The sequence below is a fragment of the Loxodonta africana genome, chromosome 7 (assembly GCF_030014295.1).
Source record: "Loxodonta africana isolate mLoxAfr1 chromosome 7, mLoxAfr1.hap2, whole genome shotgun sequence".
Classification (NCBI taxonomy): domain Eukaryota; kingdom Metazoa; phylum Chordata; class Mammalia; order Proboscidea; family Elephantidae; genus Loxodonta; species Loxodonta africana.
In genome coordinates this window covers 77,061,537-77,083,751 of record NC_087348.1, presented here as the reverse complement: position 1 = coordinate 77,083,751, position 22,215 = coordinate 77,061,537, and the positions used below count along the sequence as shown (strand labels likewise).

Here is a 22,215-nt window from a genome sequence, read left to right as displayed (position 1 = left end):
GATAGAGGAATATGGGATGAATGCTAAAACAGTTATGTTGGCACCTGAATGATAATAATACCTTAAAGACTATCTTTAGGTAATCTAGTAATCTGTCTGTAGCTCTCCTGCTGTTTAACATTGTTAGTCCATAATTTAGATGTTGATGTAGAAGGCCTTGAATTTGTGATGATAGGAATTTAAAGAAAAACTAAATGGATTAGTTAACATCAGGATCCATAAAGACCTAGACAGAATGGAGGGTTAGATAGGTTGGTATAAAAAGAGTAATAAAGGGTTTGGAAGAACCTGCATAGTCCCAAATTGCTGAAGGTATAGAATGAAGCTCTTCAAGGGGGAGCCAAACGGCTTGAGGGAAGAGAACAAGTTTATGGATTTGACTGGGAGGAAGTCACTGAGGAAGAGTGGTAAGCATAATATGCTGTACACAGAAGCTTGTCTTCCTGGGGGGTGAAGAGAGGAAATGAGATGATGAAAAGCAGGGACAGCAGGTCTGGGCTCATCCGAGAAGTTTAAAAATGGAGAGAACAAGAGAAGGGAGAGGGCAATGGAAGAAGTGAAGGTTCTTGACCGTAGGGAGAGGAGGGTCACCATCCTTCCCCATAGAATACTGTGGCCATTAGGTCTCTGCAGAGTGACACTAAATGTCTATTGACTAGATAAGGGAAAGACCAAATGGAGCTGCTAGTTAAAGGGATTCAAAATTGAATAGGTATGAATTCTAAGGTTTGTAGTTATGTTTAAAAGTTGTCATAGAAGGCCAAAATATTCTAGATGTTACAAAGGAGTCAGGTTTGGAGTGGGAAGTGAAGGAGTAAGTTTTAGTCTAGAGTGTGAGGGAGAGGTTGGAATTGGGGACATATTAGCATGTTTAAGCGTGGTGTGTGCCATATATATCACCTGTTCATGAGGTGTTGACATGTTTGATCATTTGAGTAGGAAATTGACCTGTGTAACATAGACACATGTATAAAGGAGATGTGTTTGTGTGTGTGTGTCTCTGCTTATGTCCTTGTCTCTGCTGCTGTTTCTGCTTCATGAAGGGTTTCTTCTAGGCTCTGTGCTTCAGGTGTTGGCATGCAAGGACGAACCTCCAGCATGGTGCAAAGGAGCTAATTGCTGTTGGATATTTGTTCAAACTGCAAGACAGCCTTCTACCGGCCCCTGGATGAGGCAGGCATCAGGAAACATGCCATGCCTTTTGATTCCTGTGCAGAAGGTGGATGGCCATGAACAGTGACTGCTGGGTGTTTCCTGCTGCTCACCCTTTGCAGGGTCCTTCCTTTTCTGTGCTACTGTCTCAAGGAGCTCTGTGGCTGAGAGCTGACTGACCCCACGTGCTTTTTTCTCCTCTCTCTTCCTTCCTACAGTCGGTTCTGAATGTGATCAGTGAGCTGCAGGAGCAGATGTGTAGGCTGCAGCTGGACATCCACAGGCAGATGCAAGAGCGCCAGTTACTCAGTAGGGACCACCCTGAGGAGGTGGCGGCCGGTGACGATGCGGCCGATCCGCAGCCCTGCAGCCAGGACTGTGCCCGTTGGGAGGGGTCACCTGTAGGAACCACACTTAAGTATATCAGCATGCATGTGTGGGGCATTTCATGGTGGAGGGGCCGGGGGGCTTAGCATGGTTCTGTTTTTGCCTCTGGGAATAGCTTGGGACTCACTCCTCTCAGGAAGCAAGTGAGCTTTGTGGCTCTCACTGAGCAGAGTCTGAGCAAGTGAATCAGACCTTCATGCAGGTGGTGGCACTCATCTCCGTAGGGGCTGGGAACAAGGTGTGTCAGACACTTGGAGTGCTGGGCATTTGTGCCAAAGGAAGCCTCAAGATTCTCTTGCCCAGGTATATGATTCAGATACCAGTTCCTTCTTCTGGGCGGGGAGATTAAACAAAGCTTTGACTCAGGTGATTCTTTTTCCTTGGGGGGAAAAATAACATCATGAAGGAATGAAAGAATCCTTTCAAGTTTATTTTTTAAAGAGGCTTACTCCCAGTGAGAAACTAGAACAGTTTTCCATTTGCTGTGCTCAATTAAGTCATCATTGAATTTCCAGGAAAAATTCTCCCCCATAATCCCATTAGAGTGGTTTTCACAACCTCTAGCCCACGTGAGGTCTGCCTGCCTGGGATTCTGGACTTGGCTCCTCTTGCTGGTGTGACCTGGTCCTCTGTGGCATTACTGATGCCTGGTGTGGCAGCAGAACTAGGGCGGGCCTGTGCCTCCAAGGCCTACTGTTGAAAAGGACTTGGGAGCCCAAGTCCAGTTAAATAATGACTTCAGTTCCATGTGTTTATTCAACATATAATACATACCTACTATGAGCCAGGCACTGCACATAGTCGCAAAATTAACTTGGAACTAGCAGAATGCTTCGTGGAGTTAACAGTGGAGGAGGATAACTAGCCATTAGCAATCATACATGTAAATATTTAATTGCACAGCATGCGGGAGACACACGAGGTCTCACAAGAGAGTACAGCTGGGGCAGCTGAGCCAGTGTGGAGGTCAAGATAGCCTTGTTCAGGGAGGCCTGAAGTTTGGGTAGGAGTTAGCATGGTAGATGGTTACAAACAGAGATAATGGCATATGTGAAAGACAAAGTTGGAAGGAGAAACTAAAAAGTATCCGGTGTGGCTAGATCATAATTGGGGAGGAAGAGTGATGAAAGAGGCAGGCAGGTATTGCTTAAGGGACATAGAGTTTCTTTTAAGGATGGTAAAATATTTGGAAATGGATAGTGGCGATGGTTCCACCACATTGTTGTTGTTGCTTTTGGATGCTGCCAAGTAGATTTCAACTCATAGCAACCCCATGTGACAAGAGTAGAACTGCCCCGTAGGGTTTTCTAGTCTGTAATCTATACAAGAGCAGATCGCCAAGTCTTTTCTCCTGAGGAGCTGCTGGGTGGGTTCAAACCTCCAACTGTTAGGTTAGCAGCTGAGTGCTTAACCATCGCACCACCAGGGCTTCTTTCTACTACATGTAATTAATGTCCCAGAATTGTACACATAAAAAATGTTGAAATGGAAAATGTTTTGTTACATGTATTTTTACCACAATTGAAAAAAAAAAAAGACAGTGACCTGGGATAGAATGGGCTGTGTTATAGTTAATCAGCTTTGAGAAGCAGAGTGACATGATCAGATTTGTACTGTAATCATATTATTTGCCTGGATGCTGTGGGATCAATAGATAGAAGAGGGGCAAGAAGACAGAGAAATAATCAATGAAGAGACTGTCCAGGCCATCAGAAGTAGCTGCTAGACCAGAGTGGTGGTGGTAGAGGTTGGAGACAAATGATTCAAGTTATTTTCTTGAAAGTTGAATCAACAAGGCTTGGAGGATGGGTTATATATTAGGGAAAGACAGAGAAGGAGATTCCAAGAATGGATCCCAGATTTCTGGCACAAGCGATTAGATAAATGCGTGTGCCATTTAGTGAGACAGAGATGATTAAGGGAGGGAAGTAAGAGTCCATTTTGGACATGACAATCCTGAGATGCTTATGTGAGTGACATCCATGTGTAGATGTCAACAGGTAGTTTGTCGTATGAGTTTGGAGTTTAGAAAGCATATGGAAATAATTGCCTTTATGCTAATTTTTTAATAGGAACTCATAACAAACTCAGCAGGGCCAGTTATTAAGGGAACGTTGGTCTGTTGTTTATTGAAGGAGTAATTTAAAAAACAGGGGCCCTGGAATCAGATGACATGGGCTTGAATCCCAATTCCATTGCTTGTTAGCTGCAGGGTGCTTAAATATCATTGCTTCACTCAGCAATCTTCATTGGCTCCCTCCAGTGTAGGGAATGGTATCACAACTCCTTATTTTCTCATTCAGAAGCCTTCAAAATAGAGCCCCCACCTTCTCTTCCCACCTTATCTCCCACTGTTTGCCCACACCCTTCCTCTGCTCCAGCCCAACAGGTTGTCTAGTTTTCTGCCTCCTCTCTCCCTGGATGCCCTCTTCTCTTCTTCCTTAAACCAATTTCCTCTTCTCAACTGAACACCCATTACTGGCCTCTACACTTGGCACTTAATGTTTGTTCTCTTAGTGTTTCATTTCCATCCCACTCAATTGTCACTTCTTCTGTGAAGCCTCCCAGGACCACAAAACCCCTCTTCTGGGTTTCCCCATCCCCAGCACAGAGAGTTGCTCTCAGCCTGCTTTTTGCTACTTGGTCTGCATCACAGGAGTAGAAGCTGTCTCATTTCAGCATCTTTGTTCTGCTTGTTCTCAAACTCTGCTTGCCTCGCCACCTACACACATGTTCATGACACACACACACTCTGCAGTGGACGAGAGTGTCAGAGAAAGGGGCAGGCAAGAAGCATTCTAACACAACAGAGAATCCCTGAAGGGGCAGGAGTGCAGTGGGATGCAGACCTCAAATTCTCATAAAAAGACCAGACTTAATGGTCTGACTGAGACTAGAAGGACCCCAGAGGTCATGGTCCCCAGACCTTCTGTTAGCCCAAGACAGGAACCATTCCCAAAGCCAACTCTTCAGACAGGGATTGGACTGGACTATAAGATAGAAAATGATACTGGTGAGGAGTGAACCTCTTGGGTCAAGTAGACATAGGAGACTGTGGGCAGCTTCTGTCTGGATGTGAGATGAGAAGGCAAAGGGGGAAAGAAGCTGGCTGAATGGACGTGGAAATACAGGGTGGAGAGGAGGAGTGTGCTGTCTCATTAGGTGAAGAGCAACTAGGAGTATATAGTAAGGCGTATATAAATTTTTGTGTGGGAGACTGGCTTGATTAGTAAACTTTTACTTAAAGCACAATAAAAAAAAAAAAAAGCATTCGAAAAAGAAGAGGACATTTTTCTCTTTCTGGTATCTGAACCTGATCTAAGAGATTCCATTATTTTTAAAGGGCCACACAGATTTTCCTGAAACAAGAACCACATTACAGATTAAAACAGCAGTGTGGAACTTGAAGCTGTCGCTTTGCCCCTGGTATCCTCTGTGCATGAACTTAGCCAGGTTTGTAGACCCAAGGCACCTCCTGCTTTTTAACCATCAGAACTTTGTCTTTCTCTCCTGTTCCTTTAGGAGTTACTACAAGAACTCAGGCGCCTCAAAATCAAAGTGGAAGAGTTGGAAAATGAGCGAAATCAGTATGAGTGGAAGTTGAAGGCCACTAAGGTAAGAGGCAGTTCTGATGCTTATGGAGAGGGCCCTGTAGGGAGGGCCTGTGTTCAGACTTGGGTTTTGCAGTTGCCTAAGCTTGGAAAATGTGAATTCATCCTACTGTGTGCACAGGCCATGGTACTGAGTATAACAGGGACTGTAGCAGACAGATTTGGATCCGGGAAGTTTCTTTTGGTGACAGCCTGCAAGATTATGAGCTCCTGAAGGGCAGCAGTCAAGTCTCTTTCCTCTCACTGCACTCCATAGTGCCTACCTGAAGTCGAGGCCTAGAACGTTCTCTGAGAGAGAGAGCCAGTGAGCGAGCAAGTGAACAGAGAGCTAGTGACAAGTCCTAAGGCAATGAGCACCAACATTATATAACCTGCATCCTTATAAAATCAGCAGTCCCTCTAATAGAAATGTTTTTGAAAAATAGGCATGCCTTATTTTCAGCAATGAATGTATTCTTGAAAGTGACATATACTTTGATTTTTTTTCAATAAATCATGTTTTAATTAAAAACTGGAAAGTTTGCTGTGTAAAGGACACCAAAATCCTTTTGTGAAATAAATTCCTGCCTCCCCTCCTTTGTTTCTTCTCTCTTTTTCTCTAATAATTAAAGTCCAGAAACTAAAACTAATGGGTTGAATTCAGCCCATAAATTTACTTTTTTTGCTCTGCACATGTATTTAGAAATGTCAAATTCTCTTTTAAACATTAGGATATTTCACATTACAGATTTTAGCCTTCCTCGGGTGGGGGCGGGGGGAAGAAAGCTGTAACAATCTTAGAGCAGTATTCTTGCCTGCTGGAGCCTGGGCAGGTACTCTTTCTTTTTTTATTGTTTTAAATAATATTTTATTGTGTGTTTTGTGAAGGCTCACACAGCAGTTTAACTTCCCATTCAACAATTTCTATTTAAGTTGTTCGGTGACATTGGTTACATTCTTCACCATGGGTGAACATTCTCATTATTTCCGTCTTGGTTGGTTGTTCCCTTTCCATGAATCTAGTTTTCCTGCCCCCTTACATTCTTATCTTTGTTTTGAAGTAATTGTTGACCATTTGATCTCATATAGGTAATTTTTTAAAGAAACATATTACTTATGGATGATATTAATTATTTTTTGAGCCAATTTGTTATTTCTGTTTGAGGTTTGAAGACTGTTTCAGGGCAGTAGTCTTAGGAGTCCTCTGGTCTAAACCAGTCCAATAGGTCTGTTTTTTTTTCAAGAATTTGAGGTTCTGTTCTGTATTTTTCTCCCATTCTATCAGGGACCATCTACTGTGGGCCTTATTAGAGCAGTACATAGTGGTAGTCAGGCACCATCTAGTTCTTCTGGTCTCAGGGTAGATGAGGCCGTGGTTCCTGTAGACTGTTTGTCCTGTAGACTAGTTTCTTCTTCACATCTTTGTTTTTCTTCTTTCTCTTTTGCTCCAGACAAGGGGAGGCAAATAGTTGTATTTAGATGGCTGGTTAAAAACTTTTAAGATCCCAGACACTACTTACCAAGCTAGGATGTAGAATGTAAACTTTATGAACTATGTAATCCTTCAAATCCAGAAATACACTCCCAGGAGTTGTTTGGTTATGTCTAAGAGGTACTATTTTACTAGGGTCTCTACAGAGCCACCCAGGGATGTTACCTGATGACCCCTTGTAGTTGAGTAGTAAGGCTACTCCCTCACACCTCACTGCAGTTTTTCAGTGTTATAACTAATGTTTTAGGAAGCTTTTTATGCTTGGAAATTTTTTCTCCCTCATTTCAGGTTATTTCTTTAGGATTAATTCCTAGGAGTACAAGTACTTGATCAAAACGTGAATGTTTTTAAGGCCTTTGAGGCATGCTGTCATATTTTTTGGAGAGTTTTATCTCTGTATACTGATTATACTTGCATCATCTTTGAGCAACAAACAGTAGCATCTTTTAGAAAAAAAATATTTGCTTATATGATGCCTGTGGAAGGGTGATATCAACGTATCATTTTAATTCCCCTTTTTCTGATTATTGGTGAGGTTGAATGTTTATCCCTTTAATTGGCCATATATTTCTTCCTCAGAGTTGTCCGTTCATATTCTTTGCTCAGTTTTCTGTTTTGGTTCTAGTGTTCTTCTTAGTGGTCTGTATTGTTTTTTATTAAATATCAAGAACACGAGCTTTTGTTATATTTCTTGTAAATAACTCTCTGATTTATTTGCCTTTATGTTTTTATGCTTTCTTTAATGGCTTCTTCTATCCTCTCAAGAAAATCTTTTCCCAACGGAGTTCGTATAAACATTGGCCTGAATTTTCTTTTCACTTTTTTTTTTTGAGGTTTGATACTTACATTTAGTTCTATAGTCCATCTGAAATTTGTTTTAGTGTAAGTATATAAATATATATATATATTTATATATATATATATAATTTGTATATTATTATATATATAATTTATATATATTATTATATATATATATTTTTTACCCCAAAGAGCTGGCTAATTATCTTAACGTAATTTAACTGAATCATCTGTTCATTTCCCACTGGTAAGTGATAATGTAGCATAATTATATAATAATTTAAGTACTTTGCAAACATTAACTTATCTGGTCCCCATAACAACCCAAGAGGTAGGTCTGTAATACTCCCATTTTACAGATGAGGAAACAGACACAAAGAGAAGTTAAAGAACTTTTCCAAGATCTTATTGCTAGTTAGTGACATCTCTAGGCTATTCAGATCTATTTATCTACTGGTCTGTTTGTATCTGAGTGCAGCCTTGTATGTACTTGCCTCACAGTCACCCATTCTAGGAGGACTCTTTCTCGAATAGCTCAGAACCTTCCATCATAGTGCTCCACTCAAGCAAGTCCTGTCTTGATAAAACCTTTGAAGTTGTACATACTACCCTCTGTTATACAACCAAGTCACTTCCCTCCCCACCCCGCCCCCCCTTTTTTAAATTACCTAAACTCTTTGCCTTGGCATGTAGTCCTTTGATATGCTAAGGATTGTTTAATAACTACCTGGTATTGAGCACCTCCTATGTGCTAGGATGTACCAAGCCCTTTGTTCACATTTTCTCGATTAATCCATAAAATAACCCAATGAGGCATATCTTATCATCCTCATTTTCCAGATAAAGAAACTGAGGCTCAGAGGTTCAGACCTGGGTCTGTGCTGTTCCAAAATCCATGCTCTCTTTCTTACATCATCCTGATTCCTTGCAGTAAAAACCCACACTGACTTTTGAAGTTTTTCAGTTTTCTGCTTAAAGCTTCTGAGGCCCTAAAGGTGACTCATATTCCAGTTCAGCAACACCAGGGTGTGGTCTCTGGGTTTAATGAGGCCCAGCACTTGCAGGGAGCCAGAGCACCCATCTCTGCATGTCAGTTCTTGGCTCATTCTTTATCCACCAGTAGTGATTTGATTTCCACAGTACTTCCTGCACGAGATGGAAAGATGAATGAGATGGAAAGATGAAAGAAGCATATATATTGTCACGGTGGTATTCATACATGGATGCATGAATGTTTTGGGACAAGGACGACCACACCCAGAAAGAGAATGGCCACTTCCAGATAGCCCTCACATTGTACACAATCCCAGCTCCTCAGGCTTAGAGGTGCCTAGGCCCAGAGGGTGGAGTAGGGAAAGAGCCTGGTCAGGTAGGAGGGATGTAGGGGGAGAAGCAGTTTGACAGTCAGGGCTGTAGGTAGGGCTGGAATAGCCAGGGAGAGTGAGTGCATGCAGCAGAGCTCCACCCTGTAGGGAGGGTAGTGAGGTGTCTCTGATATCTTTGCTACCTTCCTAACATGCCTTAGGACCTGATGGGCTTTGGCCTCTGGCTTGAAGTCTGTCATCACAGTTTGGTCATCTCTCTCACCTGGTAGGGATTCTTTGTTGCTCTTCCAGGCTGAGGTAGCCCAGCTGCAGGAGCAGGTGGCCCTGAAAGATGCGGAAATTGAGCGTCTGCACAGCCAGCTCTCCCGGACCACAGCCCACAGTGACCATATAGAGAGAGGTAACTGGCTTGACTGTGATGGAATGCAGTTGCTCCTGCACCCTCTTTCGCAAGTGTATATGTGTGTATATGAATGAGAGTGTATATGCTTGTGTCAGTAGGTGTGTTGGTATGCGTGTATGTGCATGTATTTTGTAAGGGTGTCTGAGTGCCTGTGTGTGTTCATGCCTAAAAGGCATGGCTCTGTTGTGGAAACATTGCCATGAAACTTTTCCCTAAGATTCAGTTCTGAAGATTTTCCTCACGTGCATAGTGTTAATTGAAGCTCTATCAGCCACCTCTGGAGTTTTTACTGAGAATGTAGGAAATGCCCGCCTCTTGCCCTTGACTGAAAAGACTTGTTTCAGTGTCATCACCAAAGGGAAAGCTTCAGCAGTTCAGTTGTTCCACGTATGTCCATGGATATCTGCCTGAGACTTGTACAAGGCTCTGGAGCTACAGAAACAAATAAGTTTTCTCATCCTTTAGATCTCAGTTTAAATGCTACCTCTCAGAAAGGCCTTTCCTGGCCACCCCACCTCAAGTAGGTGCCCCAATCCTATTTTTCTCTACCTGAGCATCCTTTGTGTTTTCTTCATAGCACTTATTACAACTTACTGGTGTTGTATTTTGAGAGGTCTCTTGTATATTTTTCTTGTATATAAACTGCCATCACCACCTCTGGGGGAAGGACTCTGTCTTGTCTTCTTCAAGATTGTTTCTGCAGAGTGTAGTACAATATTCAACTCACGGTAGGCTTCTAAGAAATATTTGTTGAACAAGTGAATGGATAGTGAATGGTCCCTGAGGAGTCCAAGTCTTGCTAATTAAAAATAGAGGATAAATCCTCAAATATTCTTATTAACACATATTTTCTACTTATGACTGTTCGCCATGTATACAAAATGGTCACAAACCTTCCAAATCTCCACTTACCATCCAAGCTTCAGAGTAATGCTGGGGGAGATTATATGGTCCTGAGCACTGATACCACTACCAAGTCTCATCTTGGCCTCAGCACTGCCTAGCTTGGATCCCTGGCTGGGGTGGGGAAAGCCATGCAGCCCTGAAACAGCAGCTTAGCCTGGAGAAAGAAATTAATGGCCGATATGCTCATCCCTCCCCAAGCCTTTCTCAGTGTCTCCCAAGCAGTTAGATGTGTCACTGCTGCCAAGGCATAGTGTGGAGGCTGTGTCCTCCTAGGGTACTCTGAACTACCCGTGTTGCTAAACCTGGGCAGGGAATTCCACTTACTGTGACTTCTAGACCAGGTAGTCCTTCCCCTCTACCCTGTGCTTCCCCACAGTCCAAGCCTTCCAGGCCCTGTTCCATTCTATCTTTAGGTGCCTCCTGGAGCTGGTCCTTTGCTCATCCTCTGCCCAGGTTGTGTCCTGGCCAAAGAATCGAGGTTTGCCAGACCTCAGTGGGAGCTTAGCCCACAAACTGGGCTGCAAAGCTGATCGTCAGCTGCCAGGAACCCAAGACAAAGAGCAAGCACTTTCCTGTTTATTTTGAAAATGAATCCCCACAATTCTTTACATAAAGTCCACAGACCCACTGCCCCCATCCTTGCTGAATAGGAGTAAGCATCCTGAAAATGAGATGCCTATTCTTCTGTTCCCTTGTTTCCTGTTCTAATATAGACATCACTATTCCCTGGTGATGCCATGGTTAAGTGCTTAGCTACTAACCAAAAGGTCGGCAGTTCGAAGCCACCAGCCACTCCCTGGAAACTGTATAGGGCAGTTCTACTCTGTCCAATAGGGTTGCTGTGAGTCGGAATCACCTCAATGGCAATGTTTTTTTTGGGGTGGTGGTGGTGGTGGTATTTCCTTTACAGTTAACCCAGTTCAGGCATGGGTGTAGGTACTATTTGGAAAATCTACTCTTGTGCCAAGTTTTAGGCCTCCAAGTATCTGGTGGGATGATCTCCACCTCCTTTAGGCACTGGCCTTTGACTTGGCTCTCCAAGCCAGTTTGAGAAACAGTCAAGAAAGACCCTGTTGCGTCCAGAGTGAGAGGAGGCTATGGGTTGGTAATCAAGGATGGATAGAGATCTTTTGGCCTGTAGAGAAATTCTGTAGCTCTGTGATTAAACAATTGTTTTCCCTTAGCTGTAGAGTTTGTTCTAATATATTTATAGATGCATCTAAACATTTGCTAGTCAGTTCTGATTATGTCATTTTAAATTACTAAGTCAAGTACCCAATTATTTCACAGTCACTCTTTCCTAGTCTATATTCAGCTGTAGTTTTTTTTTTTCTTCCTATTTTAAATGCTCCTGTGCTACAGTCCATGGGGTGTATGATTTTCTCTAAAACCAGTTAGCAGCTTAGGTAGATGCCTGTCAAGTTGTAAAGAACATGGATACTGTATTTCTTTGAGATGTTGGTTATAAAAGCTTTTGGGTCCTTCTGCATTGGCTTTGAGTAAATGGCATTTTGGTTTTTCTTAAAAATGTTTATAAAGAGAAACCAAAATATTAGGTTCATCCATTTAGTAGTTCAACAAATATTTAATGATACTCCATGCCAGATACCAATTATGTGTAATTTTTTCACACAGAAACTCCTCATGTTTGGAAATACCAGACTTACTGGCCTGACAGAGACTGGAGAAACCCTGAGAGTATGGTCCAAGGACACCCTTTTAGCTCAGTAATGAAGTCACTCCTGAGGTTCAAAGATGAGACAGGCCCATAAAACAAAACGAGACTAAAGGGGCATACTAGCCCAGGGGCAAGGATTAGAAGCCAAGAGAGGACAGGAAAGCTGGTAATAGGGAACCCAAGGTGGAGAAGGGAGAGTGTTGACATGTCATGGGTTTGGTAACCAATGTCACAAAACAATGTATGTACTAATTGTTTAATGAGAAGCTAGTTTGTTCCGTGAACCTTCATTTAAGTACAATAATTAAAAAAAAAAAAAAAGAAACTCCTCATGTTTGCACTTAAGGAGCATCTTAGTATGTGGGGATAGCTCTTTGAATTTATATAATTCTTTCTACACCTACATTTTTTTAGACCAAGAAATTCAACGTCTGAAAATGGGAATGGAAACATTGCTTGTCGCAAATGAAGATAAGGTAAGATGGTCGTTGAGTGGCCCTGTCTTTTTCCTTAGATATCTCTGGCTCTGTTTCATCCCTGCTTGTCTCTGATCTTCTGGACAAGGCCCTGCCAGCAGGCTGTTGACTCAAGGATGTGTCAGGAGAATGGCTTCTGCCTTGTAGAGATGCAGCTTCAGCCACCTGTTACTGGCTTTGAGGCCTGAGACCTTTGCTTAAGTGAAATCTCCCAAAAGCAGATTAACATCCTGCCTGGCCATGTTGATGTGGGGGGAAAAAAAAACCGCTGTAGTTATTGCCAATATCATAGCTACTGCTTAGACTTTCAGCAAAACTCGGGAATAGTTCTACTAAACCCCCACGTGGATGATCTGGTGATAGAACCATCAGAATGACACTAGGTACCATGCAGTACCTCAGCTTACCCTGCCTTCGTAGGTTCTTCATATTTCATTCCTGTACAATCATCAAATAGACATTATTTATAGGTACATATTATCTCTGAGGATCACAGCCCTGCATTTTATAGATGAGGAAACTGAGACTCAAAGTGCTTAACTACTTTTGGCCAAGGTCAGGTAACTAGTAGATAGAAAATCAAGAGTTCAAACCCAAGTTTGTCTAACTCTAGAACCTATGTGGCCCCCCAAACTCCTAGGCCTTTGCCTTAGAATAAATGATCCTCTCTGGGAATTGCCTCAGTTGTATAAGGAATCTCAAACTCAAAGTAACAGGTGACAATATGCGGATAAATAAATAGAACAGCTTTATTTTAGTCTTATTTTTTGTAGATCCAGAAAGTAGCACTTGGATCAGGAGGCAGTTTTCCATGGCTACCTCAGGAGGGTAGAGAGACAGTGAGTTTCAGCGTTTCTGGAAATGCTTAAGCCCCATAAAGGCCATGACAGGAGGGATTTTTTTTTTTTTTCCTTTTTCTTTTAGATAAATACTGGATCTATCATAGCATTTGGGAAGAGGCACAAATGCCTGCAGCTGCCAGTGAGATAGACCATTGAGAATTCAGACTCTGTGGGAAAGGGCCTGGATATTCTTTCCCTTTGGAGAGCTACATTGGCTCCACATGAGATTTCTTCTTAGTGTCCCCAAACGAAGTTGTCTGAGTTGTCAGTGACGGTGTTTACACCTAAATCTGTTCTTACACTCTGTGGCAGGACCGACGGATAGAGGAGCTTATGGGGCTGTTAAACCAGTACCGGAGAGTGAAGGAGATCGTGATGGCAACTCAAGGTAAAAACAAGGGAGGATCGTACAGTTTTTTCCAAATGATATTCCATCTCTTGTGTTAAACTGAGGGGCAGTTGTGCCAGGAGATTCTCCACCTCTATTTAGAGAAGATTGCTGCTGGAGAATGGGGCTGTTTAGACTGTCCTGGATACTGGGAAATTGGCAGCTAATGACTTCCAGAAATTTTATCAGATGGCATTCTATGCAGAGCTGCCAGGATCTATCCAGATCATCAAGGACATAAAACTTTCAACTTTTAACCCTTTGGGATCCCTACTTTTGGAAGGTCCCCTGTATATCTTCCCAGGGTACTCCATAGAGGCAGTAAGTAGAGTTAAATCTGGAGCAAAAATCTATCCAGTGCCGTCACTGGGGATTAGAGCATGTTAGCTAGCGTCCTGGAGAATCTAAAAGCCCCCACCCACTAACTGACTCAGGGCACTTTGAGGCACTGGGTGCCTGGGTTGCTTCGAGAATTCGCAGTGCAGAGTGAGGGCTCTTTGTGCTTCATATTTGCTGCCCAGAGTGAATGCAGCATGCAGGCAGCACTGGTGCTCTTATGGGCACAGTGGCGCATATGGCAGGCTGCGGTCCTGGTCGTTCATGCCATTGACCTGAGCTCTCATCAGAGCCTGAGGAAGCAGCTGTTTCAGAGGAGAGGGCTGCTTGGATTCTGGCTGAGAGTCTGGGGAGATGCCAAGCCCTGTCCTGGGTTGTGGCTGCCTGGCCACTGCCCAGGGCCTTTGCCAGCCCAACTTACACACATTGCAGTCTTATTTTCTCGAATGGCTTACAATCTTGGCAGAGGCAGCACTGGGCCAAGTCACCTTCAGAGCCTGATTGCCTGTGGCCAAGCAGTGAGAAGGTTGGAGGCAGCAGATGCCTTCCCAGTGCTCTCACAGATGAGTTTGACCTTGAGATGACTGTTTTGAGAGCCCTTGCTTAGATGTCCGAAGAATCTTTCAAACACACTCTTATGTCCCTTTAGCAACTGCTTAGTTGTTTTTAATGATGGGGAAGCAATGTTAGGATTTTTTGGTACAGTTACAGGTTTCTGAACAAACCACACAGTAGTGGTCATGCCTTCTGCATTGTTGCTTGCAGGACCTTCAGAAAGAACTCTCTCAATCGATGAAGAAGAACTGGACGGAAGTTTCAGAAAGTGGAACACTGCAAATAAAGGGCCTGAAGAATTATTTAAGCCAGAGGTACTGTGTTTGTATCCATGACGTGGGGTTTCAGCAGACCCTCAGAGCTTGCTCTGAGCTAGAGGGAGGATCTAGTCAGGAGGATATATGTCAGGCTACTAATCTTGAGAGGTGAGACATTAAATCAGTGGAGTGGCTCCAAAAGCCTTGGGAAGAGGAGAAAGGAGAACAAGGGGTCAAAGTTCAGGCTGGGAAGGACGGCCTGAGGATACTAGGACATAAAAGAATAGAAAAAAATTTTAAGTGGCTTCCTCATATTTTTGTCTCTCCTTTCTGGAAGGTAAGCATAAACCAGAGGTGTTTGTGCTGTTTGCCACTGTTTTCCAACAAGTAAACCAGTTGTTAGTGAGTCCACTCTGACTCTTTGCTGACACTCTTTGTGTCAGAGAACTGTGCTCCATGGGGTTTTTAATGGCTGATTTTCTGGAAGTAGATCGTGCCTTTCTTTCGAGGTACTGCTGGGTGGACTTCAACCTCCAACATTTCAGTTAACATCTAAGTGCTATTTAACCTTTTGCACCACGTAGGGACTCCACTGTTTCTTCAGGGTCTGCAATATGTCTGATACCCAGTAGAATTCAATGAATATTTGTTGAAAGAATGAATGATTCTTGCTTATTTAGAGTGATAACTGCAACTTCTAATGTGATATATTCCTGCTTCACAGACATCCTCTGCAGCCACTATAATTAGCACACAATTTCATCTTCTTTCCAAGCCCCACACTTTTTTTTTATTTAAAATCTGCTCCTATTGTATGTATCTTTCTGGACTTAGGCTAGATAGAAATAAGCAAGCAAAATCATAGATACAGACCTCAAGTGAGGGAGTGATTTCAGCCTAGGGCCTAAGATTCACAAAATTCCAGGAGAATCAAACTAGAAAGGATCTTATCAGTCCAGGATAACCCTTTTAATTAAGGTAGGAGTAAATGTGTCACCCAGTGACCCAGTTATTGAGTCAGAACAAGCACCCTAGTTTGCTGGCACTAACAAGAGTAGTAACTGACACTTGCTCAATGCCTCTGAGTGGTCAGTGTGCTGAGCAGTGTACGTGGCTTATGTACCTGGCTCCTTACAATACTCCATGGGGATCCTTATTTTATTGTGATGAAGCTGAAGCTCGGAGATGGTAAGTAATTTTCTCTAGGTCACATGGCAAGTAGGTGGCAGAACTCAAACTTGAACCCAGGTCTGTTGACTCACAAAGCCCACGCTTTTAATGATTATACTATACTGCCAGTGTTCTTCCTATGGAAGACCAAAAACATACCAGCTCTAGGGAAAAGAGGCCTTCTTTTCAGTCCATGAAATGCTGAAGACACAGGACTGTGCTTTTTTTTTTTTTTTTTTTACACCATTTGCTCATGTTGTTTCTCCCACCTGTGATGCTCTTTCCTTTCTTGCCTTCTTGGTGAACCCATTCTCATTTCTTAAGACTCAGCTCAAGTATTCTACCCTCTGATGCCTTCTATCATTCTATCAGGGAGAGAGAGCCACTTCTTTCCCTCTAGTCCCACATTATTTTATGGCTATTGGTACCATGAGGATATATCACATTGTTCTTTTATCCTAATTTACTTATCCATCCCCCGGATGTGGGGAGTGCTTGCTCCATGCCTAGCTAGGGCCTGGCACGCAATAGGTGTTGCTGATGTTTGTAGGTGTTTATATTAACTAGGGTTTTGTCATTACAAGCAACAGAAATCAATTCTGGCTAATCTAAGCCAAAGGGATTGTTTTTGGAAGTGTGTGCAGTGGCTCAGTGAATGAAAGGAGCTCAGTAAGGGCAGGGGCAGTGAAAGCTCCAGGGATCCAGTCTCTTGTCGGGACTCTACTACTAGGATATGCACTTTGTCTAAGACTTGGGCCCAGGAAGAAGAGGCAAATTGGCCCAGCTATATCAGTATGCCAACCCCTTGACATCTTGAAAGAGCAGAGCACCCACATTGACATATCCACCATGGCTGTACCCAGGGAGGGAAATGTAACTCCCTAAAAGAAAAAGTCCAAGAATGGGAGAGAATGGTAGGTGGCCCCCAAACAGTGACTGTCCTTTACAGTGACTCTTCTGTTTCTGGTGCAGATGCCTCCAAGATGTAGCTCTCCCACGGTGGGGCCACCACCACTGCCGCAGAAATCACTGGAAACCAGGTAGGAGGCCTGAGTACTTCCCTGGAACTTCTGTGCTCTCAGGCCCCTCTTGGGGACCCTGAGGTGGATGGTGACCGGCCATGCACAGTGATCATGGCCTCTATTTCCTGGGCAAATCTGCCCTCCCATTGAGGCACTTCAGGTCTCAACAGTGCCACAAGGGAGCCAAAGCCATGGGATGATCATGAACCAGTCCTACTCTCTTGGTTTGGGGCTTCCCATCTCACAGGCTGAGGGTGATTGTCACTGGAACAGCACCTGGCCAGAGGTAGGAGCCTCAGAGAAGAGGTGACTACAGTTCATCTTCCAGTGTATCCATCCTCCAGTGGCTCCTCAGAGCTGAGAGAACACCCCATGATGTGCATCTGTCATTTCTGTCAGACCCTCTGGAGTAATCTTCCTGCTCTTCCAAGCTCTCCAGGGGAGGGCCATTTCCCCTCACAGGGAAGCTGGTCTAGGTGCTTTGAGGAAGCTTCACATAGCAGTGAGCTGGCCTTTGGGGTCACTTGACTACTACCTGTCTAGTTCCCTCTAAAAGAAACTGCTTCTGGTTTTCTGTATCAACTCTTTAGAACACATTTCCACGTTGGGCTCCATGTAGGTGAGATATGGCGGCTTTACTGGCAAGAGAAGGCTGTCTTTAAGCCAAGGTGTCTGAGGAAGACTGCCACAAGCATGAGGGAAGCTTTTCCAGATGGTACTGAGTCTCCAGTGCTTATCTCTTTGGGCTGCACGCCTTGGCCTATGCTCTCAAAGACTCTTTTCTGGGGCTTATAGAGACCCATTGTTCCCCTGAGTCTTTAGCTGTAGAGAAAAATGGAAACGTCAGAGAAGGTGGTTAGCCGGTCCTTAGTTTTACAGAATAAGGAATTTAGTTTATGAGCCCACTCAGGGGAAATCAACCCTGAGAAACTAACTTGTACTGACCAGACTCACAAGAGACTAATGTGTGGATAGATGCTGCTTTATTCATTCAAATTGAGAAATATGACTGTCAAGGAGACTGGATTCCTTTGACCACTTGTAGCATTGCTCTTCTCTGTCTACCTGGTGTCCTCCTCTGTGAAATAGCCTCTGTGAAAACAAACTTCCTTTGAGTAGACTGCTCAGGGTGTACAAAACCAAAGCAAAGGGTTGAAGGATCTTAGTAGGCAGTATTTTGAAGCTATGGTGGGCTGATATACTTGTTTCCACTCTTAAGGCACCAGTTCCCTCCTCTGAGGATTGCTTTGGGGATTCACAGACAAGGCATAACATTGCCTTTACTTTTGACTTTGCAGATACTGGTCTTCTTTTATAACCACACAGTAGTCACCTTCCATCTATGTAGTGCAATTGAGTGTATTGTAGCTTTCTGAGAAACGTCCCAAACCAAACAAAACCAAATCCATTGACATTGAGTCGATTCTAACTCATAGTGACCCTGTAGGACAGATGGAATGGCCCCATAGGGTTTTCAAGGAGTGGCTAGTGGAATTCAAACTGCTAACCTTTGGGTTAGCAGATGAACACTTAACCGCTGTGGCACCAAGGCTCTGAGAAATGCCCAGGATTTTTAATTTGGATTTAAGTGATGCCCTGATGTCCTTACCAACACACTGACAGACTAGGTTATCTATCAGGGTGGGCCAGCCTCGTCTTTTATGGAGTAGTGATTACTAAAGGATGCCTATTTTCTGACCACAACCCTAAGCCCAAAACAGACTACTGGTTAAGCATTTGAAATACCCTCTGCATTAATGTCCCTCCTTCTCCAGTAATTATTTCTTTGTCCACTTTCTTTTTTGTTTTTTCCAGGGCCCAGAAGAAACTCTCCTCTAGTCTGGAAGACTTGAGAAGTGAACCTGTGGAAAAGGTCAGCTCATTAATCTATCTATAGCAATTACTTAGTGACTTCTTTGTGCCAGCATAGTGCTGGGATATATAGGTGAGGTCCTGGTGCTTGCTTCATCCAGGGTTTTATCGAGTTGCTGGGGAGTTAAGACTTACATAATCATTTTAGGAGCACCAGTCAAATGTGGCCCAAGGTATCCTAGGGGTAGGGTGAGTCAGGAAATGCTCCCTGGAGGTGGTAAGCAGAAGAGTTTGAGGTGGACGGATGCTTGGTTAGAGCCCAGTGGGCCAGGCAAGTTTTGGGAAATGGTGGGGAGCGGGAGGAGGTAAGGCCATAAGTTCAGATCAAGCCAGAGAAGATCTTGAATACTGGCTATATATGCAAAGGGCAGCTGGGAGCATTGCAGGGGTTTTGAATGAGGAAGTAACGTGGATAAAGGAGAAAATCCATGAGTAGGGTGTGGGATAACTTTGAAAATTGGAAAGAAGGCTGTTGGAAGAGTCTAGAAAGATTGGGAAGCCAGTGACCCTCAACCATGTGGGTGACCCCCATGTCAGAGAGGAGGGCTCCAGGCTCTTGAGCTCAGTCATTGGAGATGAAGGGATCCTGCCGTGATAGAAAGCATTCAGTGTCCCATGCTACACAAGACCCCTTGGTCTCTAGCAACGTGCCAGCCTCCCTAGTGATACAAAGGAGAACAATAAAGGCTGGAGCCAGCAGGAGCCATGAGCCCATTCAGTGGCTTTACTCCCATGGTCATATGCCTCTCGCTTCCCCTGGTCACATTGCTGGCAGCTGCCCAGGCCATCTGCCCATGGGGTTGGACAGTGAGTGACCTGTGTTTTCTGCCATGGGTGGTGATTACCTGACTTGAAGTTGGGAAGGGAGGAGATGAGCTTTTTGGATTTAAGCAGTCAAGTGGTCCTGAGTTTTTGTTGTTTGTGACTAACAGAGGTCTCTTACTTTTTCTCCACATAATTGAATCCTTCTTGCTACTCCATAGGGTGTTGATGCGAACCAGCTCTCCGCGGTGGTAGAACGCAAGGTACATTAACTGCAGTTCCGCTGCCTGTTGTGATTGTACTGTTTGAGAGAGTATTTTTGTTTAACAAGTTACAGTTTTTGTAACCTTAGAGTGTTTTAACAATAAAGTGAAAGAAGGCCAGAGGACAGACAAAACTTCTTCCTCCTCCATTTTTTTTTTGTGTGTGTGTGTGTGTGTGTGCATCCAACTGTATAATGTGCTTTCACCTCTATTGTTTGTGGGTAGGATTTTTTATTATCACCTCCATTTTGTAGGCTCAGAGAAATTAGTCTTTTGCAAAGCAATCCAGATCTAATCACTGGGAGGGTGATGTTATGATCTCAGCACATAAGTAGTGATAACTCTAATCCTTTCTGTACTAGTATGTTATGGTTGCAATCACAGGGGTCCACTGTTCCCCTTGGGCTGGTGCATAAACGTTGAGTCCCTGATATGCTGAAGATTGGTATAATCAGCATGACTTGAGCCATGCCCAATCACCATTTATAGCATTATATGGGAAATGTATTGTGAGGCCAGAGGCGTGTCCCTTCTCAGTGTCCTCTGCGTCCACATCTGTATGAGATATGTGGCTTTATTGCATGCTGACTTCTGCCTGGGAGGGCCTTTTTATATTTTCACATCAATATGATAGAATGGGCATCTCTACCCTTTTTTATCATCTGTCTTAGAGAAGGAGTCTCTTGTGCACTTCCACATCTAGCTAGGTAAGGGGCTTCTGTGCACTACCATAGCTGTAGCAGTCAGTGCCTCTATTGGGTGGCCATTCCTTGGGCCATCTGCGTCATGGAGCAAAGGTCTGCTGCTGGCTCTCTTGTCCAGGGGCTCTGGACACACAGTTCCTTGAACCCAGTTTTTCGGTAAAGTGAAAGGCTCCCTGTGGTTGTCTTGTATCTTCCATGAGACATAGGGACTGCTCTGATACATCCTTCCCTTAGCAGCTCCCTCTTCTCCCCTATCTCAGCTTCAAATAGGCCTTTCACAAATGTTTCCAAAGCACATGTGTAAGTGAGTCCCTGCTCCTTTGGAAGCACAGCCAGGTTGCAGGCTTAAGCTTTAAGATACTGATTTGATTACCAGAACGGATGAATGGGGCCATTTAAATTATGAAGAAAAAATATTCCAGGTTACAAGAAGATTGATTCCTGCATGGTTTTGACCATAATCACAATGTTGTGTGACCTCAACTAGTTCGACATGGCCACTCTCTCCTCAAAACGTGCCACCACCCCACCAGAACCACTAATACTGTAGGTGCAAGAATTTTCTGCAGCATTCCCTAAGCATCTTCTGGGTCTTCCTAGAATGTGTATCCATGGATCAAGGCTATCCCTCTAGAGCCCATGGAATAAGTCGGTCTTCCTTGCCACTGACAGCTCTATCATTTAAACTCCTCACACTCTTTCTGAGTGCTCTGTTCCCTGGACTAAACATCTTCTCATGTGTATGGGTCACAAACCTTTAATGTCCTATTGTCTCTCCTTAGGAACAGCACTGGTTTCTCCATGTAGCCTTAAAGTTGTGCCCTGGACCAGCCCTGAGTATGAGATTCCAGAGGAAGTCTGCCTTGATCTGGGGACTGCTCTTCTAGTTCTTCCTTTTACTCTAGGAACCACTCGTGATATTTTCTGTGCCTGTTTGTCCACCGTGCACTGTGTGTGAGGCCCCGTGTATATATTACTTCACAGCAATCCTGAGGCAGGAATTGTTATTCTGTACTTAGAAATGGTAAAACAGAGGCTCAGAGTAGTTAGAGAATTTTGCCTGACTTGAACTCACTCAAAACCTGGGTACTTTCCCCTCTGGCTTGCTGCCTCTCTTTCTAATTTAAACCCGCTGCTGTTGAGTTGATTCTGACTCATAGTGACCCTAATTTAAAGCAGCTGGTAACCTGAATGCTGCTCCCTTTCTGATTCCTCATAAAGGATTATTCTTCTTGGAGGCAGCAGCAGCAGAACTGGATAGGTTGAACATTTCTATTTCCTCTGTGTCATATCTTAACCTTGAGCTAGCTTCTCTAGCGTGGTTTGAACAGATATCAGAGAGCCCTTTCTGTTGCCCTCAGCTCCTTCTGTTTTCATCCTTACATGTCCATGCTGTCTTTTGAAGCTCATCCTTGGGTTAGGGTCATGTTTTCTGTACATCTCAGGGAGTCCCAGGGTGGCCCTGCATCAGTGTCCTTGGTTGTCTTTGCCCTGTCTTGGAACAGCATGTGTGATGACACAATCAGAGATCTGCTTTTGCGAGCCCTTCATCCTCCCCAGATTCCTTGTATAATATGGAGTCTTGGAGTCATACCTTCTATTTCTCTGAACTTTTTGTACACTGCCTTCTCACAGTCAGTGGTTCCAATGTCTGATTGTGCATCAGAATAATCTGAAAGCCTTGTTAAAAATACAGATTCCTGGGTGCCCTTCCAGAGTGGCTGATTCAGTGGGACCAGGGTGGAGCCTGGAAATTTACACTGTCCTTCCAATTGCCCCAAGTGATTAAGAAGCAGCCAGTGCACAGAAGAGCATTTGAGAACTGTTGGTCCTGATC

The 22,215-nt window shown here is 43.8% G+C and overlaps 1 protein-coding gene across 13 annotated transcripts in view; it reads left to right on the top strand.

Annotated features, from left to right (window-relative positions):
* The window catches only part of PPFIBP2 (PPFIA binding protein 2), a 171,653-nt gene that overhangs the window by 122,740 nt on the left and 26,698 nt on the right, over positions 1 to 22,215 (top strand). For all 13 annotated transcript variants that reach the window (XM_064288487.1, XM_064288488.1, XM_064288492.1 and 10 more), the window contains 8 exons: positions 5,062 to 5,154; positions 9,036 to 9,144; positions 12,146 to 12,207; positions 13,362 to 13,437; positions 14,539 to 14,642; positions 16,728 to 16,795; positions 18,593 to 18,650; positions 19,633 to 19,674. In XM_064288487.1, coding sequence (XP_064144557.1) covers positions 5,062 to 5,154; positions 9,036 to 9,144; positions 12,146 to 12,207; positions 13,362 to 13,437; positions 14,539 to 14,642; positions 16,728 to 16,795; positions 18,593 to 18,650; positions 19,633 to 19,674 — 612 coding nt within the window. The remainder of the gene's footprint in view (positions 1 to 5,061; positions 5,155 to 9,035; positions 9,145 to 12,145; positions 12,208 to 13,361; positions 13,438 to 14,538; positions 14,643 to 16,727; positions 16,796 to 18,592; positions 18,651 to 19,632; positions 19,675 to 22,215) is intronic.